General features: G+C 38.6%; 1 protein-coding gene across 1 annotated transcript in view; it reads right to left on the bottom strand.

Annotated features, from left to right (window-relative positions):
* ntrk2a (neurotrophic tyrosine kinase, receptor, type 2a) overlaps nucleotides 1-16,456 on the bottom strand; it is an 85,632-nt gene that overhangs the window by 10,765 nt on the left and 58,411 nt on the right. The window contains exons 14-18 of the mRNA XM_040154678.1: nucleotides 15,139-15,327; nucleotides 8,776-8,906; nucleotides 2,978-3,150; nucleotides 2,551-2,706; nucleotides 1,830-1,914 (exon numbers count right to left, since the gene is read on the bottom strand). Coding sequence (XP_040010612.1) covers nucleotides 1,830-1,914; nucleotides 2,551-2,706; nucleotides 2,978-3,150; nucleotides 8,776-8,906; nucleotides 15,139-15,327 — 734 coding nt within the window. The remainder of the gene's footprint in view (nucleotides 1-1,829; nucleotides 1,915-2,550; nucleotides 2,707-2,977; nucleotides 3,151-8,775; nucleotides 8,907-15,138; nucleotides 15,328-16,456) is intronic.

Below are 16,456 nucleotides of genomic sequence, written 5' to 3'. Positions count from 1 at the left end.
ATGACTACAGCCTCGGCGCTTAGCTTTATTGAGGAGAGGTGAAAGGAAGGAGGAGGAGGAGGAGGAGGAGGAGGAGGAGGGGGGAGACAGCTGTGTGTCGTCACACAGAGGTAGTACAAAAGAAAGCCACAGAGAGAAAAACCTTAATCTTTTTTACATATTTAATTTGATGCATACACAACTGGTTATTCCAAATTCAATCGTAACAGTGTTGAGAAAAAGTCCTATGAAAAATTTTTTTTTCATGCGCTTAGAGCACAGATTGATTGTGGCCATGCTGATCTGGAATTTTTGACCTTTTTAACATTGTGACTTAGCTCTGGGGTCATGAAAGGTTTTCTACATGCAGTGAAATATAATTAACAGTAAAATAACAGCAAAAAGGAATATCTACTATAGATAAAGTCTTTTTCCGATCATGAGAAACAGGAAAATATGCCTGGAATTTTCCAATTCTAATATTGGCATGTCACTCTCCTGGATACACATTATAATTTCTTTTGAACTGTATATTTTTTTAAATATACTAGTAATTGTATATATAAAATGGGAAATATGAAAAGAGAAAGAAGCCCATAGGCATAATATAATCTAGAAAAGTACTTTTCCTACAAATTGAAAAAAGTGTTTTTCAGAGTAATTGCTGTGGCAACATATATAGGCATGCTTTTATGTAAAACATAAAATGCATCAATCAATGCCATTAATGAATGATGCCAATCCTGAATGATACATCCATCAAATAGCCTATAGATCATTGTTTTGATGATTGTTCTCTCTTTCTCCTTCCTCCCCTGAGTCCTCTGTCACTGTCACTCATGTCAGTTTGTCACAGTGGACGAGAGAAAAGGCAGGAAAAATGTACAGTCACTATCAATCAATCAGTACAATTTATTAGATTTCGGCCTTTCTGTAAAGGTGACAGATTGCTGTGCAGAAGAAAAAAAAAACACACTCTCAGCTGTCTTTTGTACCCCTGAGTTATCTTGACACTCACAGTAGAGCTGCTAAATGTCCCTGCATACACACCCACGCACACACAGACACACACACACATACACACACACTTCTTTTTAGAAATGCAGCCACATTTCCTCTCCCTTTCCTTTTTGCAGAGCAGCCATTTCTACACAGCTCCTTGAGGTAGGTGCGTGTGTGTGTTATATGCCACTGCCCAGCACTTCCTGTGGTGTGAATAAATTTATTGTATGTAGTACTGTATATTCTTGTATACTATGTGTTGTGTGACCCTGCACTTTAAATGCTAATTTTATCAGGCTCAAAATATTTGAATAATAAAAAAAAAACAGCCTTACAATTCCGCAGTTAGTATCACAAAAATATGTTTACTATAAATTGAATATTATAGGACTAACCAGACTACGTGCAGTTTGTAGAAACTTGTGTCTTGTCTTGTGTCTCTAAAGTACCTCCAGGTTCATATTTAATATTTTATTGGCAAAATCTCCAGTGAAGAAAACAGGATACACACATCACAAAAGTGTTGTCAGAGAAAATAAAGTATAACCTTTTCTTATGTTATATCCTAGGGTTCATGTACAGTTTATGAAAATGGCGTGCTAAAATAATCTGATTAAAAGTAGATTTTTTTTAAATGTAAATATTTTTTAATGTTTGTAAATCTTTTACACATTATGTTGTGTACTTAGTACTCAGTTTAGTCGACCTACCAAAGCAAGTGTCTTACTGTAACTCTGCTGGAGTCCGTCAGTCATGCCCATGCAGGGGAGGAGCAGACAGGGACCCATGCAGCAAGGAGGAGGGAGGCTTAAAGAAGGGCCAGAAAAGATATCGACACATACACCTACCCTGTAGTAGTCAGTGCTGTAGACGTCTCTGGACATGCCAAAGTCTCCAATCTTTACCAGCAGGTTCTCACCCACCAGGCAGTTTCTGTTGGACAACAAACACGACCAAACTCAAACTAAGTATATAAATGTTTGTGAAAAACATGTTGTCGTGAGTTTAAATAAAGATAATTTGAGCTAAACCTCTACCACATTTATCGTACCCTATAAAAGTTTTGATGTCAGCTTAAAATGTTCTACACTGTTGCCAATTTGCAGACTCGGTGGAGCTGAATTTCGGTGAAGAAACTGAATTTTTATTTTGTTGATACAAGGTAGCAACATTCCTCTCACATTCTGGAAATGTATAATGAATGTAATCCCAAAATACTGCAGGGTTAATATCAGCTGAAACTGTCAGCCCAAAAATATAGTTGCCAAATGAGCAGCCAGGAAAGAAAACACAAGTATATATTCTATAAAACATCAGATATTCGTTGACTGATTGATTGATTTTCCACATTGAGTGAATGACTGAATGATTCTCATGTAAAAAAACAACAACATAATAATAAATTATGCAAAACAACCAGAAATATATCGAAAATGTTCAAATAGTGTGTTTTCATTTTGTCATGATTGGGTATCCATAAAATGTAGAAGGGCCCGAATAATTGTCCCCTAATAATGATGCGTTCTTTAAGGCCATACAAATAAACGAAGAGTGTAGTAAGTGACAAACCTAGTGGCCAAGTCGCGATGCACAAAGTGCTGTGATGCCAGGTAGACCATGCCAGATGCTATCTGCTGGGCGATGTGCAGCATCTGAGACTGGGTCAGCTCCACAGGTCTGGTGGTCTGGCCCTCCGCCATCAGAACTGCATCTGGACCGTGAGCCCTGTGCGGGATCAGGTGAAAAGTACATGCGAGCCGAGTTATTGTTTGTTGTTGTCATGTTGTTTCCTGTCATCGCTGTTTCCTGTGCAGTGTTGCTAGCTGTCAGCCTTTTTTTAAATTTCAAACAGATTCTTTTGAATACAATAGAGGAGACTTCTACTTTACAATCCACTTCGTTTATGGATCCCCCTATTTTTATGACAACATTTTAGAGGAATGTAAACAGTTGTCATTTTGATGACATTTTTATGTAGTGAAGAAAAGAGCCATGCCTGAGGAACTTGTTGAGGTCTCCATGTTTCATGTACTCAAACACCATGATGAGAGGGTCACTCTCTACGCAGACTCCATAGAAAGTGACAATGTGTTCATGTTGAAGGTTGGTCAGGAGCTCTGCCTCACGGTGGAAATCCTTCCTGGCATTTTCACTGGCCTCTTTAAGAGTCTGCACACACACACACACACACACACACACACACACACACACACACACACACACACACACACACACACACACACACACACACACACACACAGAAGTGACAATTTAAAAAACCTGACAAATTAAAAACTCACACATTAAGCTACGAACACTACTGCCAATTAGTCATTTTCACATTGCCCCTACTCTGCTCCAATTTATTTGGCTGATGTCCACTATGAAAAAAAAAATGTAAGTGTCTTGCATTGTAAAAGTGAGTTACAGCAACTCGGCACGCACAATGTGAATTTACTGGCAATGAGCAAGGACTGATACAATGGCAGAGCAGGAAAAAAATGAAGACAGTTTATATTAATGTAAGCCATTACAAAGTACAGCCCTGTTTACATTCATTATATTCCCTGGTTCCATTTGAGACTAATCATTGTCTCCTTTCTATGAATAAGGAAATCTCTAGGCAGGTTGTGGAACAGAAGCATCTGTGACAAAGACCGAGAGAAAAGAGTGTGTGTGAATGACAGAGAGAGAGAGAGAGAGAGAGAGAGAGAGAGAGAGAGAGAGAGAGAGAGAGAGAGAGAGAGAGAGAGAAAGAGAGAAAGAGAGAAGGTGATATTGGGTCTGTATTCATTTCAAATCTAAAGCAGAAAAATATAGAAAATTCCTTTTGTCCTACATGAATAATAGATAGTGTTCCTACAGTGTATGACATGGATACGTTCACTTTCTACCGTGTGTACTTGAGTGTGAGTGTGTCTGGTTGTCTTTGTACTAACGATGCAGATACAAGCTCCTATTACAAATATAGGTCTAAAGGACAAGGAGAAGTCACTAAGAAAGCGCAGGAAGCAGGAAATAACCCATAACCTTTCATCCAGAACGCTGAGATGCCAGAAAATGAGAGACGCTCTAACTCCAACCCAATATTTTCAACCAAACATGTGTCATGAAACTGAGGCTCAGTCATGTACATTACAGGCCACAATGTGATATTGCATGATATTGATATGGTGGATAGACACTGTATGAAAGCCTATGCTCCAATCTCATTTGAAAATGTGATATCCAGAGGATGTGTGTGATAATGATTATAAAAACACTTATATCACCTTTATAACGGGTTTAGAAAATGTAATTAATAGCTAGATTAACGGTTAATATATTGGCCATTAAAAAGAACAACGTGGTGTTTATCCCCTGTATTTCAAAACAATGCAGTTATAAATCTTGGCAATATTAATGAATAAACATTAATAAATTCTTGACAGCAAACCAGCAGTTACAAAAGTTACTACATTATTAATGAAGCTTTTTGTCCAGAAGATAAGAGGTTAAATGATCAATTGGAGGGGTCCCCTTGGTGAACTAAAAAGGTGGAAAGCCAAACCAAGCATCATCCTTGAGGAGGATAAACACCAGGCACAACCTGGCAACCCAAACTTCGTTCCTATAATGGTTTATAACTTATAAACCTTTACAAAGGGTGACAAATTAGAAGTGGCACTAAAATGCTTCTGGGTCAATACACAGGGCATGAATACAGTTTTCGTTATCCACATTTGAATTATGATGGTCTACTGAAGCCTACTAATACATGTGCTGTTCATAGCTTACACAGTCTGCTCCTGGTAAAAGGAAATCTGGAACACAATATTTGATTAAAGAGAAAAAAAACTTTCTTTCTTGGCAGAGACATGCACTGCACCGCTGAGCTCAATCAGCTAACTGAACTGTTCAAAGTATCAAATGACCACTACCACAAATTTTCATCCCTGTACTAAGCAAAAAATATTAGTATAGAATTCAGGAAAGTTAAAACAGACTTTCCCATGAGCCAGAATCCTCTGAACTGTCATGCTTTCAGTCACTGAACTCTGTGTTGCATTAATTCCAAGGCCAAAAGTCATAATACTGCACTGTTAGTCATCCGGTCTGCGCACATTCAGGTCCCTGGACAAATAAAAAGCAATCAACAACCTCTAGCTTGGGAATGTAGTGACTCACATTTACATGTGTGAAACGCAACATTACTGAAAGTGGAAGGTGTTCATGATTGATGGCCTGCAGGAGTCCGTGTTTGTATGGATCTGTGTGTGCATATGCATATTTCTGCGCGTGTTAAATTGTGCCTGTGATCGATGACAGCTCAGTGTACAATATACAGTAACAGTAAAACTGGATTCTGTATTGCAGTTTGACGGGCTGATTGATAGCCGACTCTAAAACCAGGACCATTAAGCTCTATTAGTGAGTGTAGGCTATTGTAATGTGGTGTACGGGGAGAACATGTTTCTGTAATGTAGAATGCATGACAGAGTGCAACATATACAGTATGTACATGAGGAACAATGTACTCATGGGAGGGAAGTGTGTGTGTGTGTGTGTGTGTGTGTGTGTGTGTGTGTTTGCGTGTGTGTATGTGGGGGGGGGGTTAAAGGAAAAACACACCTACTGAACTAAATACAAATCACTATATTTTCTTTAACATGTCTCTTTGTGCTTAACAATGGAGAAAAGGGGTGTAGTGACGATTAAGTGCACTGGCAAATCTTGGAGCTGCTCCATGTAAATAATTAATATAGTTCCATCAAAATGTTGCACAAATTTTAAGGGAACTTTCAGAAAGTGAATATAAAAAAATGCTAATCACCGTTCAACAAGATTCCATAATTAAAAGCATGCCAGTATCTCTTTTGTTGATCTGGTATATCACAACATTTTAGTTCCCTACCTATTGTAACAAGGCATTTATTTACTTTAATTATTTAATTTGTGTCTACACTGTCTAAAACAGTAGTCATCAGCAAGAGTCTGGCTCTGAGTCTAAACACCAAATTAAAAAAAAAAAAAAGGGTCGGTTCAAATCAACAAAAACAGCTTTTCAAATAGTGGTATCTTACCATACAGACTGTTTTTGTTTTAGACAGTAAACCACAGGAACACACTTCATTTCTTTTTAAGTGCCCAAAGAAAGAAGCACCCCATGAGAAATAACATTGAGTTACAGAAGCTGGTGTAAAAGAGGCTAACGCGGACATGATGTCAGGACCCTTCATTTCCACGACAACATTTGGAGAAAAATGCATTTTCAATATACCAACTGCCATTTTGATATCATGTCTATGTGAGAGCCATGCCTGAGCAACTTGTTGACCTCTCTGTGTTTCATGTACTAAAACACCATGATAATGGATGGATTACCAAATGGGCCTACTAGGTCAGAAGGTAACTCTTAACATTTCTTGTTTGAAAATCACAGAGCTTAGTTAAAAGATGGAAAATTAACACAAAGAGATGCAAAGTGATCCCAAAGAGATGCAAAAAAACCACAAAGAAATGCAAATTGACAACAGAGATGCAAAACTACCAAAAAGAAATGTAAAACAACTGCAAAGAGATGCGAACAACCACAAAGAAAAGCAAAACCGACAAAAAGAGATTCAAAACAACCACAAAAGGATGGAAAAACACTACAAAAAACAAAAAATGTGCATAAAAAGACATGATACGATTACAAAGAGATGCAAAACAACCACACGGGGACAAAATGACTACAAAGAAACACAAAATTACGTTAGAAAATGAGTTGTGTCATTTTTATGCGTTGTTTGTATTCGATTTTTGTGTCTTTTAGTGTGGGGGTGCTATACTGAGGGGGCCTTTACTTGTCTGTGCCCAGGGGCCCATTTTTTCCCATAATATGTCCATGACCATGATGTAAGTTTTGGTTGTAGTTGTCCTAATTTTGGAACATCTTCCAGAAACAGTGTCTCAGTTATTTTGGATTAACCTCACTCTTATCATGTGAACTAGATTTGACCAAAGAAATAGTCTCTGAAACGTTGGTTCAGATGTCATCATTCAGTTGAAAATCTGCTTCCACCAGCCTTCATCACTTTTTGTCTTTGTTAATGTAGCAACAAGGAGGAGGAAAAGACAAAGGGAGAGAAATACTGAGTCATGCCAACTGACAAACAGACGAGGACTAAAAGAACAGGGAGAGAGTATATTACACTCTGTAAGCAGGTGGTACATTAGCTAATTGAAAAAAAAATCGGATGAATTGAGGGACTTAAATCAATGACATGACTCTAATGATTAAATGATTCATCTACATCATGTCTATGATGCCTATACAGCTGCGCCTATAGCGGTTTTAGTGTAAGTTAAGAGCTGATTTGATCAGGTTTGACATGCAGTTAGCAACATACAGCATGTTTTATTCAACCCAAGAACTCGGCTTCCCGGGATTTTCAGGTGCATATTTTACGGAGTGCACAGACTGAGCTGAAGCTAAGCTGGCAGCAAACATCAGTGGGCCAGCAAGCGGTTTAGAGCTAAGCTGGAAGCAAACAGGAAGTGTAGGTAGAGAAAATAAGGTGGAGGATTTTTAGAGGAGGAAAGTGTCAGGAGGAAGACAGAGGAGAGAGAAAAAGTCAGGTGAGAGAGAGAGTTAGAGGTGAGGCTTGGAAGACCGAGGAAATAGGGGGTAAAGGAGGACAAAGTGGGGGTGGGTGGGTCTCTCACAGATCATGTATTGTTAATGAGAAGTTCTTCACCAATCAGATCCTGTTTCACCGCAGACCAGAAGAGAAAGCATGCTTGATGGAGAGATGGATGGGCGGATAGATGTGATGGGAGGATGCTCCCTGGGAAACCATTCAATTTGACCTCGGAAGTCAGCGGTTTGAGAGTAATTCCACCTTTCTTGAAAGGAATGACTTTCTAACAATAGCAGAGGAAATGGAGGTGAGGCGATGGCGAACAGAGTCTAAATATTGTACAGACGCCGTTTGAAGTGTTTAATCTTTAAAATGCCATGTATACATTTCAGGAACATAATATTATCTGCTATAAACTGTTCAATATTTCAAATTTATGAGGTATCAGATCTCCTTGTAAAATAATGTGGAGAAGGCAATAACTGCATCTTCAATAAGAACCTAATGGCCTTTATTTTGGTGCTACCAATCATTCTGTGAGAGCAGGGATTTTCAAAATATCTTATCTATAAAACTAGACCCCTCATGAATATGAATACCTTCTTTGTAATGCAGAGTGGATGGTATTTTATTTCTTTTTACAAACACAATTTGTCTTTCTACATGTGGTCTTTGGTTTACAATATCTTCAAAAAACAAAAAAATAGAACAAAACAAAGTATGTGTTTTGTTCAATTAACCGATGAGTGATGAGGGGTCATAGGTATTTCTTCAACAATCCCCATAGTCAATCACACAGTAATCTCACATTTAGAGGACAATAAGGCAACAGAAAATATACAAATTTAGACAAATTCTTGAGGTCACGGACTCGCTTTCCTGTAGAAAGACTGCTGTATATTAAAAAAAAAACAACGTAACAACAAAAAGTACAAAAACGAATATAAAAGCTATAGCTTAATGACTACACGTCTGTGTCAAATCCAGATTTAAATCACTGCGATCCTATGAAATATGCAGTGATTTGTTATTCTAAGACAAAATTTTAAATTTAATACACATTATAACAGGATTTTTACCATTTAAACAGCAGACAGTTACTCAGAATCTTTTCTCTACTTTTGAAATGTGTTTCTCAGGAACCTGCAGTAAAAAAGTTGAAATCAAAACAATTACACTTCCAGATTACCTTGACAGCCACCAGTATTTTCTCCTGGTCAGGCGAGAGATTGTAACACTCAGCCAGGAAGACTTTTCCGAAGGCTCCCTCTCCCAGCTCTCTCTTCAGCACGATGTTGTGTCTCTTAATATGCTGGACGACTGATGAACAAGGCGAGACAGAGAAAGAAAACCAAAAAAACACTTTAATTTTGGCTGTTGTGGTTGAGACATACTATTTACATTCGATCACACGAGGTCGCAGACACATCGCAAGCCAAAACTACAACACAAATATTAGTGATTTACCCAGAATGAAATGTTATATTGTAGATTTGCTAACACTTTGCTAACAATAAAACACTGACGGGTTGCAACTGGTACTTAAATGTAGGAACAGTGGTCGAAAACAAAAGGAACAAAGGAGTAACAATTGACCATTTTTTGAGGAAAGGATGAATGAATTATACCAAGTATTTTTGTAAATTTTAGTTATCCACGGGGTACAGGACTGGCTGACAAAACTGAAGTTTGGGAAAAAAGTGTTACGTTAACAACGTTGTTCGTACTATGTAATTTAAGAGTAAAAAGGGCAAAACAGCCACACTTTATATTATAGGCCACATACCTGGTCCTTACTATGTCATTAAAAGAATTCAAATAAAAATGACTAGGTTCGTCATTAAAGATTAGCCATGTTCAATAAAAGCTATCTTAACATTTGACAAAAGGTATGTTTGTTTTCCACTCCAGCGTTCCCGGAGCAATATTTCAAAAATATAGTCCCATTTCTCACCTTGTCCTTAATCCAAATCCTATAGTTAAGTAGAGGACATATTGATAAAACCCTGAATTGTGGGTGTAATTGTACTAATTCATATTGTATTTTCTCTAACACACCATTGTTCCCAAAATTTAGTTTTGTTAACCATTATTGTACCCTGATGCCCAATATGTACAAACAACTTTACTAAGAGTTTAATTTATTTCTCCTTTCCTCTAAAATGCCCAGTTGTTCCTTCTTTGTTCCCCATAGTCTTGTTTTCTTCCCCTGTGCCTACGTTCACACATCAGTCGGCACCTGTCAGTATTTTATTGGTACCTTATTCATATAACGAAATTACCCTCGCTGGCTGTATTATAAAGTGTCACTGTAGATTTTTCTCCTTTTTGAACAAATACATAGCAGCAGGGTGTGCAAACTCTAAAGTGGAAAAAATGTTAGTGTATTATATTTTATAATTACTCTGAATCCACACACTCTTTGGGGCATATTTCCCCCTCTGCCAATTTTACTTTGTTGCCTAAGTAAAATTGGCAGAGGGAAGATCATTATCTAATAGTATATTTCTGAGGATATTTTTCCCGTTGCATAAATATTTCACAGTATCATTTATACATCGTATGAATTCTACAGTAAATAATTAAATTAACTTTTTTGTCGTATACTACTACTACTAATGTCAATTTTAAAACTGTGTCTCTTTGTCTGTTTCATGTATGTAATTTCTTCCTGCCTACTGCTCACCCACAGTTGGATCAGAGTCGACAAAACCTGCTCTCTGTTGCTAAGTAACTTGTGACTCCTTGCCATCTGATTTTTTAGAAAATTTGGCATTTCACCATGGTGATGATACAAGGTTTTATTCTACAGATTGATTAACAGCATGACGCCCTTACTATAACCTAAACCCTGTCTTTTTGACTGCGGGCCAGATGTGCAACTCTCTGCATGCAAGGAAACATGTATTATCCTATAAAACATGCACTTGGGTACTTCTTGAACAGACACACACATGCACTCACATACACACACACACACACACACACACACACACACACACACACACACACACACACACACACACACACACACACACACACACACACACACACACACACACACACACACACAGAGGACAGAGGACACCAAGAGCTGAGATTTATCTGTGATGTGATTAAGAGGTGCATTTGAAGAAAAGCTGTCCACTCAGAATATCACATTAAAGGCCAGCTAGAGTCTCAGAAGCTGCATCGATCTACAGTGTAAGCTACTGAGGTCCACAATAACCTAATACTGTACAGACAGAGAGAGAGAGAGAGAGAGAGAGAGAGAGAGAGAGAGAGAGAAAGAAAGATAAGAAACACTGCTGGTCCACATCAGATATTCAAAAGCATCTAATTTTCAGTGTAAGACTGTGGTGGAGGAGAACACACCCAGCATGTGATATGTATGTGTGTGCATGTGTGCCTTTGTAGGCTTTAAGAATGTGCAGTACAGAGTATGTCAACCGTGTCTCCTACAAATTACTAATTTGTTCTCCAAATTAGTAATATGTAGGCTTTGATGTGGGAGATCAGAGTTCTCATCCTTGTGTCGTGTGGTTACGTTTAGGCCACGAAAAGCACTTCGGTCAAGGTTGAGGAAAGACTGTAGTCTCGCTCAAATGTTAATAAATTAAACAAGTCATGTCATGTGCTTCAAGTCACAGTTACGAGTTTTAATATTTAACCCAGGCAACAATCTTTCCCAAAGCGCTTGAGTTCCTAAACACTGAGCTTTAGCTGCAGTGAGCAGATATTGTAGGGAAAATCAATGAAATACGTTGTCACTAAACTATTTGCAGATGTGTTCACTATATGAACATTTTAAGATTTGGCAACTTCATTCATTAAAAAGTTTTCCTCATTATGTTGATAATGAAAAAAACATTATGCGAGTGACATTATTTTTCTTTTAGCTGCTGCAAATTAGCTGTTTTTAAACATAATGTCTAAAGGAGACAAGTTCTAAACAGTATGTGGAGGTATCACAGTGGCTAAAAGTCTGCTTTTAAATTTATTATCTATTGCTCATGACATTAAGTCTTCAATTAGAAAACAGAGGCAGGTCACAGAACACCCACAGTTCCCTGCGCAGCAACAGCACACAATGAACCCACATCCCCACAAAGACAACTACCCACCATTTAACCAGCTAATTACCTCAACGCACCATTTCCTACTGTGGTTGTGTAATAAGCGTTCACCCATGAAAACGCTCACACCAGTTCTTCTTAATTAACAACCTCGAATAGCAAATAGATTGATGTGTTCAGACCAATGCTTCCCCTATTTCTTCTTTTTTTTTTTCTTTGGCAAGAAAATTTGGTGTTGGCTCACAGCAATGTAAAGCCATTTTTTAAAATTTGTCTTTATTGTTAGATTTATGATGTGTCATCGGAACTAATTTTGCATTCATATATTCAAGAATTTTACATAATTATTGCATATATCAAACAAGAACTTTAAAAATCAAGATATTTTATTTTTTACTGTATGTCGCTCATGAATTCTGCTTTCCAGCTGTCTGCCATTGCCAATTTTACACTCCTTCTTCCACTCTGCTTTTCATTACTAAACCGTATCTCTATGTGCAGTGCCCCTCATCACGACCATCTTCTTCTCAATCAGTATCTTTAAGATCTACAGAAATATTATTCACCATTTACTTTGCACTCTTATTCTCTGATGTTTTTCTTAATTAGTACCCATTTTCCATGCTTATCGTATATTCACTTTAGCATCCCTCCATCCAGCCTCATCATCTTACTCTCCCTTTCCATATTTAGCATCTCTCTGTTCAATCACTTATTTCTCCCTATTGCCATTCCCCTCAGCTGCTAAACCTATCACTTTCTAACCCCCCCCCCCTTACATTAACATCCAGGCATATGTTCTTCCCCCATTCTGTTGCTCTGTCAGTCTTTTTCCATCACTTGTTTATGGCAGCACTTACAACATTAACATCAAGAGGAGTAATATTTCCCATCAACCACCTCCTCTCCTGTCTTTTTCCATCTGTCCTTTTCCTGCATCCTCCAAACTCTCCATGTCTCCCTATAGAGCCAACTCTAACACCTATCCCCCTTAATCAGCATCTTACTAACAACCAAAGAAATTAATGTTTCGGGATATAATTATTCTCTGTTTGCCATCTGCCTCTTCTTTCCCTTCCTCCTTCTCTCATCTACCCAAAATCTTTCCATGACCCTAGAGGTGTCATAAAACAGCTTGAACTAATCTGCAAATTTTGCATTTCGTAGTTTGAACCAAACAGTGTGATGGGTCAAAGACACAATAATGTTTTACAAATGCTTTTAAAACAGGACCACCAGAGACTTCAAAGCTGTTCTCCATCAAATTTCTCATGCAATTAATCTCATAACTCTTATTTTTAGACTCAGTAAGTTTAAATTTGACTCCTTTAAGGAAAAGTTTGACATTTTGGGAAATACTAGCTTCACTTTCATACCCATAGTTAGGTGAAAAGATTGATAACACTCTCATGTCAGTACATTTGACTTCCAGTGAATAAGACTGAAAGACTGGAAGATTTACCATGCAGACATGAGATTGGTGTCAATTTTCTCATCTAACTCTCAGCAAGAGAGCAAATAAGCATTTTCAAAAATATAAAACTATTCCTTTAAGGATAATAAAATAATAAACACATTCTAACTCAGCATTTAAACGTAATGTTGGGAAATAAAATATAACACTTTACTTCCTGGGTCAGAATTTCCAAATAATTTGCTGGTAAATTTTCTGGAGATAAGTGTGTAATCTGATAAGGAAATAGAGACAATACCCTGTGACAGTTAAAATTAAGTATATCAGAAAGTTTTGATTTTCAGATTCTCAATTTTCCCAAAAGAACTGCTCAATTTAAATAGTACTTGAACTGCTAACTCAATAGATGAAACATAAAAAAAAACAAATATTTAAAAAGAGACTTCTCTTAGTTTCTGGGTTGGACGTGGACAAATAACTTCATTATTTCTAAAATCCTGGCCATGTCCTGGCTTCAGTTGCTTGACATGCATGCTAACAGTCTGTGTGTATGTATATGAGGGATAAGGGAACCATAAACACAGTAGTTGCCACCTATTGTATGTATTTACTGTAACTCCTTAATAATGCATGTGACATGCTTCCAACTACGCTAACTCCTCTTATTATTGTTAATAAGGTGTTCAATTTACAGATAACCTACACAACTGAAGCTTTGCAGCGCAGCTAACATTTCCCATAATTACACGCGGCTCCATCTTTGCAGAGTAATTGTTGCCTTAGTGCTGCCGGAAAGAGGCCTGTGACATCTTTTAAGTAGAAGCGTGTACCCGCTACTGATTCCTGTATTCAATATTATAGGCCACAAGCTGGTTAAGGCCACCCTTTACAAAGAGTTCACTACCTGGCATGCAACCTAGCGCCACTTTGCCAAAACTGTCTCCATCAAAAGCTATTATACGGGTCTGAAAAGGCAGAGTGCCAAATAATCTGTCAGATACTTTCAGTATTTATGCTGCCTGTCTGTGTGTCAAAGAAGCACACTAAGTAATAGTTGTAATGGCTGTAATATATTAAAAACACACGCAGGCACCCGGCAGTGCATTATTGACTTTCATTGATCCTGAGCACTTTCATTCTTTTCTTTAGGCTGTAAATCCCAGTCTATCTTTTAGTTATATCGCAGGACTGAAGAGGTCAACTCCCAATCCCCCATTATTATACCTCCTCAACCTTGACCTGAACAAAAAGAGCCTGATGATGCACACACATACGCACACATGCGGTTTCATAATTTATTGCAACACAAGGCCAAGAACCTGGAGAAGCTTTTATTACTTGCCAATAATCATAATCACACGTTGATGGACCAGGTCAATGTCCTTGTGTGCTCTCTGTCTGTCTGTTTGACTGTTGCTCTCTCTCTGTCTCCTTCTGTTTCTCTCATGTTTCTCTTTTCTTCCATTTCTGTTTGGCTCGGTCTCCTCCCCACTTTCTTTGACTGCTTTCTCTTTACCCTTCTGTCTCTTTCTTGGTGAATTTGTGGTGCGTAAACGTTGTGAGTTAGACAAACTGAAGCTGTTGACCCTCAGAAAAACAATACTTCTGCCTGTAGTGGCTCACAGCTGCTTGAATGCTTTGCCTCCTGTGGCTCCGGGAATATACAATGTGTGTATGACTTACACATGGACTTATGAATGGGTTTGGGCCTAACATATGCTGGGGCACACACACACACTCACACACACAAGCACACACACACACACACACACACACACACACACACACACACACACACACACACACACACACACACACACACACACACACACACACACACACACACACACACACACTGGCATATACATGGACATTTTCTATTACTCCAGCGCCAAGGTCATTGCCATGACAACATAGGATAGATGTTGCCATGGTAACCCCTGTGTATCACATATGTACAGTTAACTTGAATACTTGGGAGTACAGCTGATAACTGATTGATAAATTTTGTTTGTATTTTTTAAGCGTAGAGCAATTGGGTACTGGTAGATCTTTTCCTTACACGTGTCAGTTTTGAGCAGGCTGTTGGTGCTCCTGAAGTACTGAGGGTTTTCTATTACTGGGATCTTGGTCATGCCGATGATTACGGCGTCGGGGCCCATCTCTGAGGACGAGGGAGTGTTGCTGCCATTGGAGACGTGGTGAAGAGGGGAGGCCGAGTCATCATCGTTACTGATCACTGAAGATGGTCCTAAGAGAGCAGAGAGGTGGGGATAAGCAGTGATGAGTAGACATAGTAGACATAGGAGAGAAAAATAAGTCATCTGTCAGAGCCCTATCATATGTTAGAACTGAGAAATCTGCTTTGTCTTAGAGCGCACCTTCCCCTAAGTTTTGGGGGGGTTTGGGGGTTAATTCACACCATCTTCACGCAGCAATTGGCCAAGTGAGGCGAGACAGTAAGCAAGATTTGAACTTCTCTCTCAATCTCCTTTTTTATTCTTTACACACCTAATTAATCAATTTCAAACAAGAGCAACAACATGAATTCTTTCAAGAAAAGATTGCCTGAAAGTGCATGCCACTATCCCCATTTGAACTATTATCAGGCTTTTCACCGCAACTTTGACTGTGGCTGTTCAGAACAACTATGGACACTTCCACACACTCCCTCAGACGTGATTGGATGACACGTCGTACAAACTAGTTTGTATTGAGCTTACCTCCGCCTTTATGAGCCCTCTCCCTGTGATCACAGAACTAAAGTGACACTTTGTAACTATTAGGCTGCGTTCAGACCAACTTCAGAGCTATTTCATTTGAATTTAGCCACTCCATTGATGGAGCGGACACATGAAACACAACGCAATCTCATCTAACAAGGCAGTGCCTGCCAAATACTTTGAAGTGCACATTCCTGGTAAATTACTTTGTAACATGAATGCCTCCTAAGAATATTATAACCAGCTGTACAGTGTGTTTTTACACAGCTTTCCAACTCAACTGTTACCCAAACTGGACTTCCAGGATCCTATTTCATTCTTTCACCAGTACCTGAAACAACAGACCCCAATAATGCAGACTGTTGCATTTTTTTTAATGCAGGGCTGTTTTCAGTCCGAACATCTACCTCTTGTATTTCAGACAGGCCTCTCCCTCAAACAGAGCTCTCAAGTGTTCAGGGGCAAAGCTTGATGACTACACCCTACTGTCAGGACACACTCCACCTAACCTTCTTGTTAGGTAGGAAGTGGAGGGAGGTACATCCTTGAGCTGACCATATAAACCCCATTGCACCGGCGATTGTAAGATCAAGGTCACAGTAAGACCGAGGTCATCTGACAAAGTTATCCACGACAATGTTATTGCTTGTAGGAAAT

This window comes from Xiphias gladius, chromosome 19, assembly GCF_016859285.1.
Source record: "Xiphias gladius isolate SHS-SW01 ecotype Sanya breed wild chromosome 19, ASM1685928v1, whole genome shotgun sequence".
Classification (NCBI taxonomy): domain Eukaryota; kingdom Metazoa; phylum Chordata; class Actinopteri; order Istiophoriformes; family Xiphiidae; genus Xiphias; species Xiphias gladius.
The sequence above is the reverse complement of the archived record's forward strand: the minus strand, read 5'-3'. Positions and strand labels throughout refer to the sequence as shown.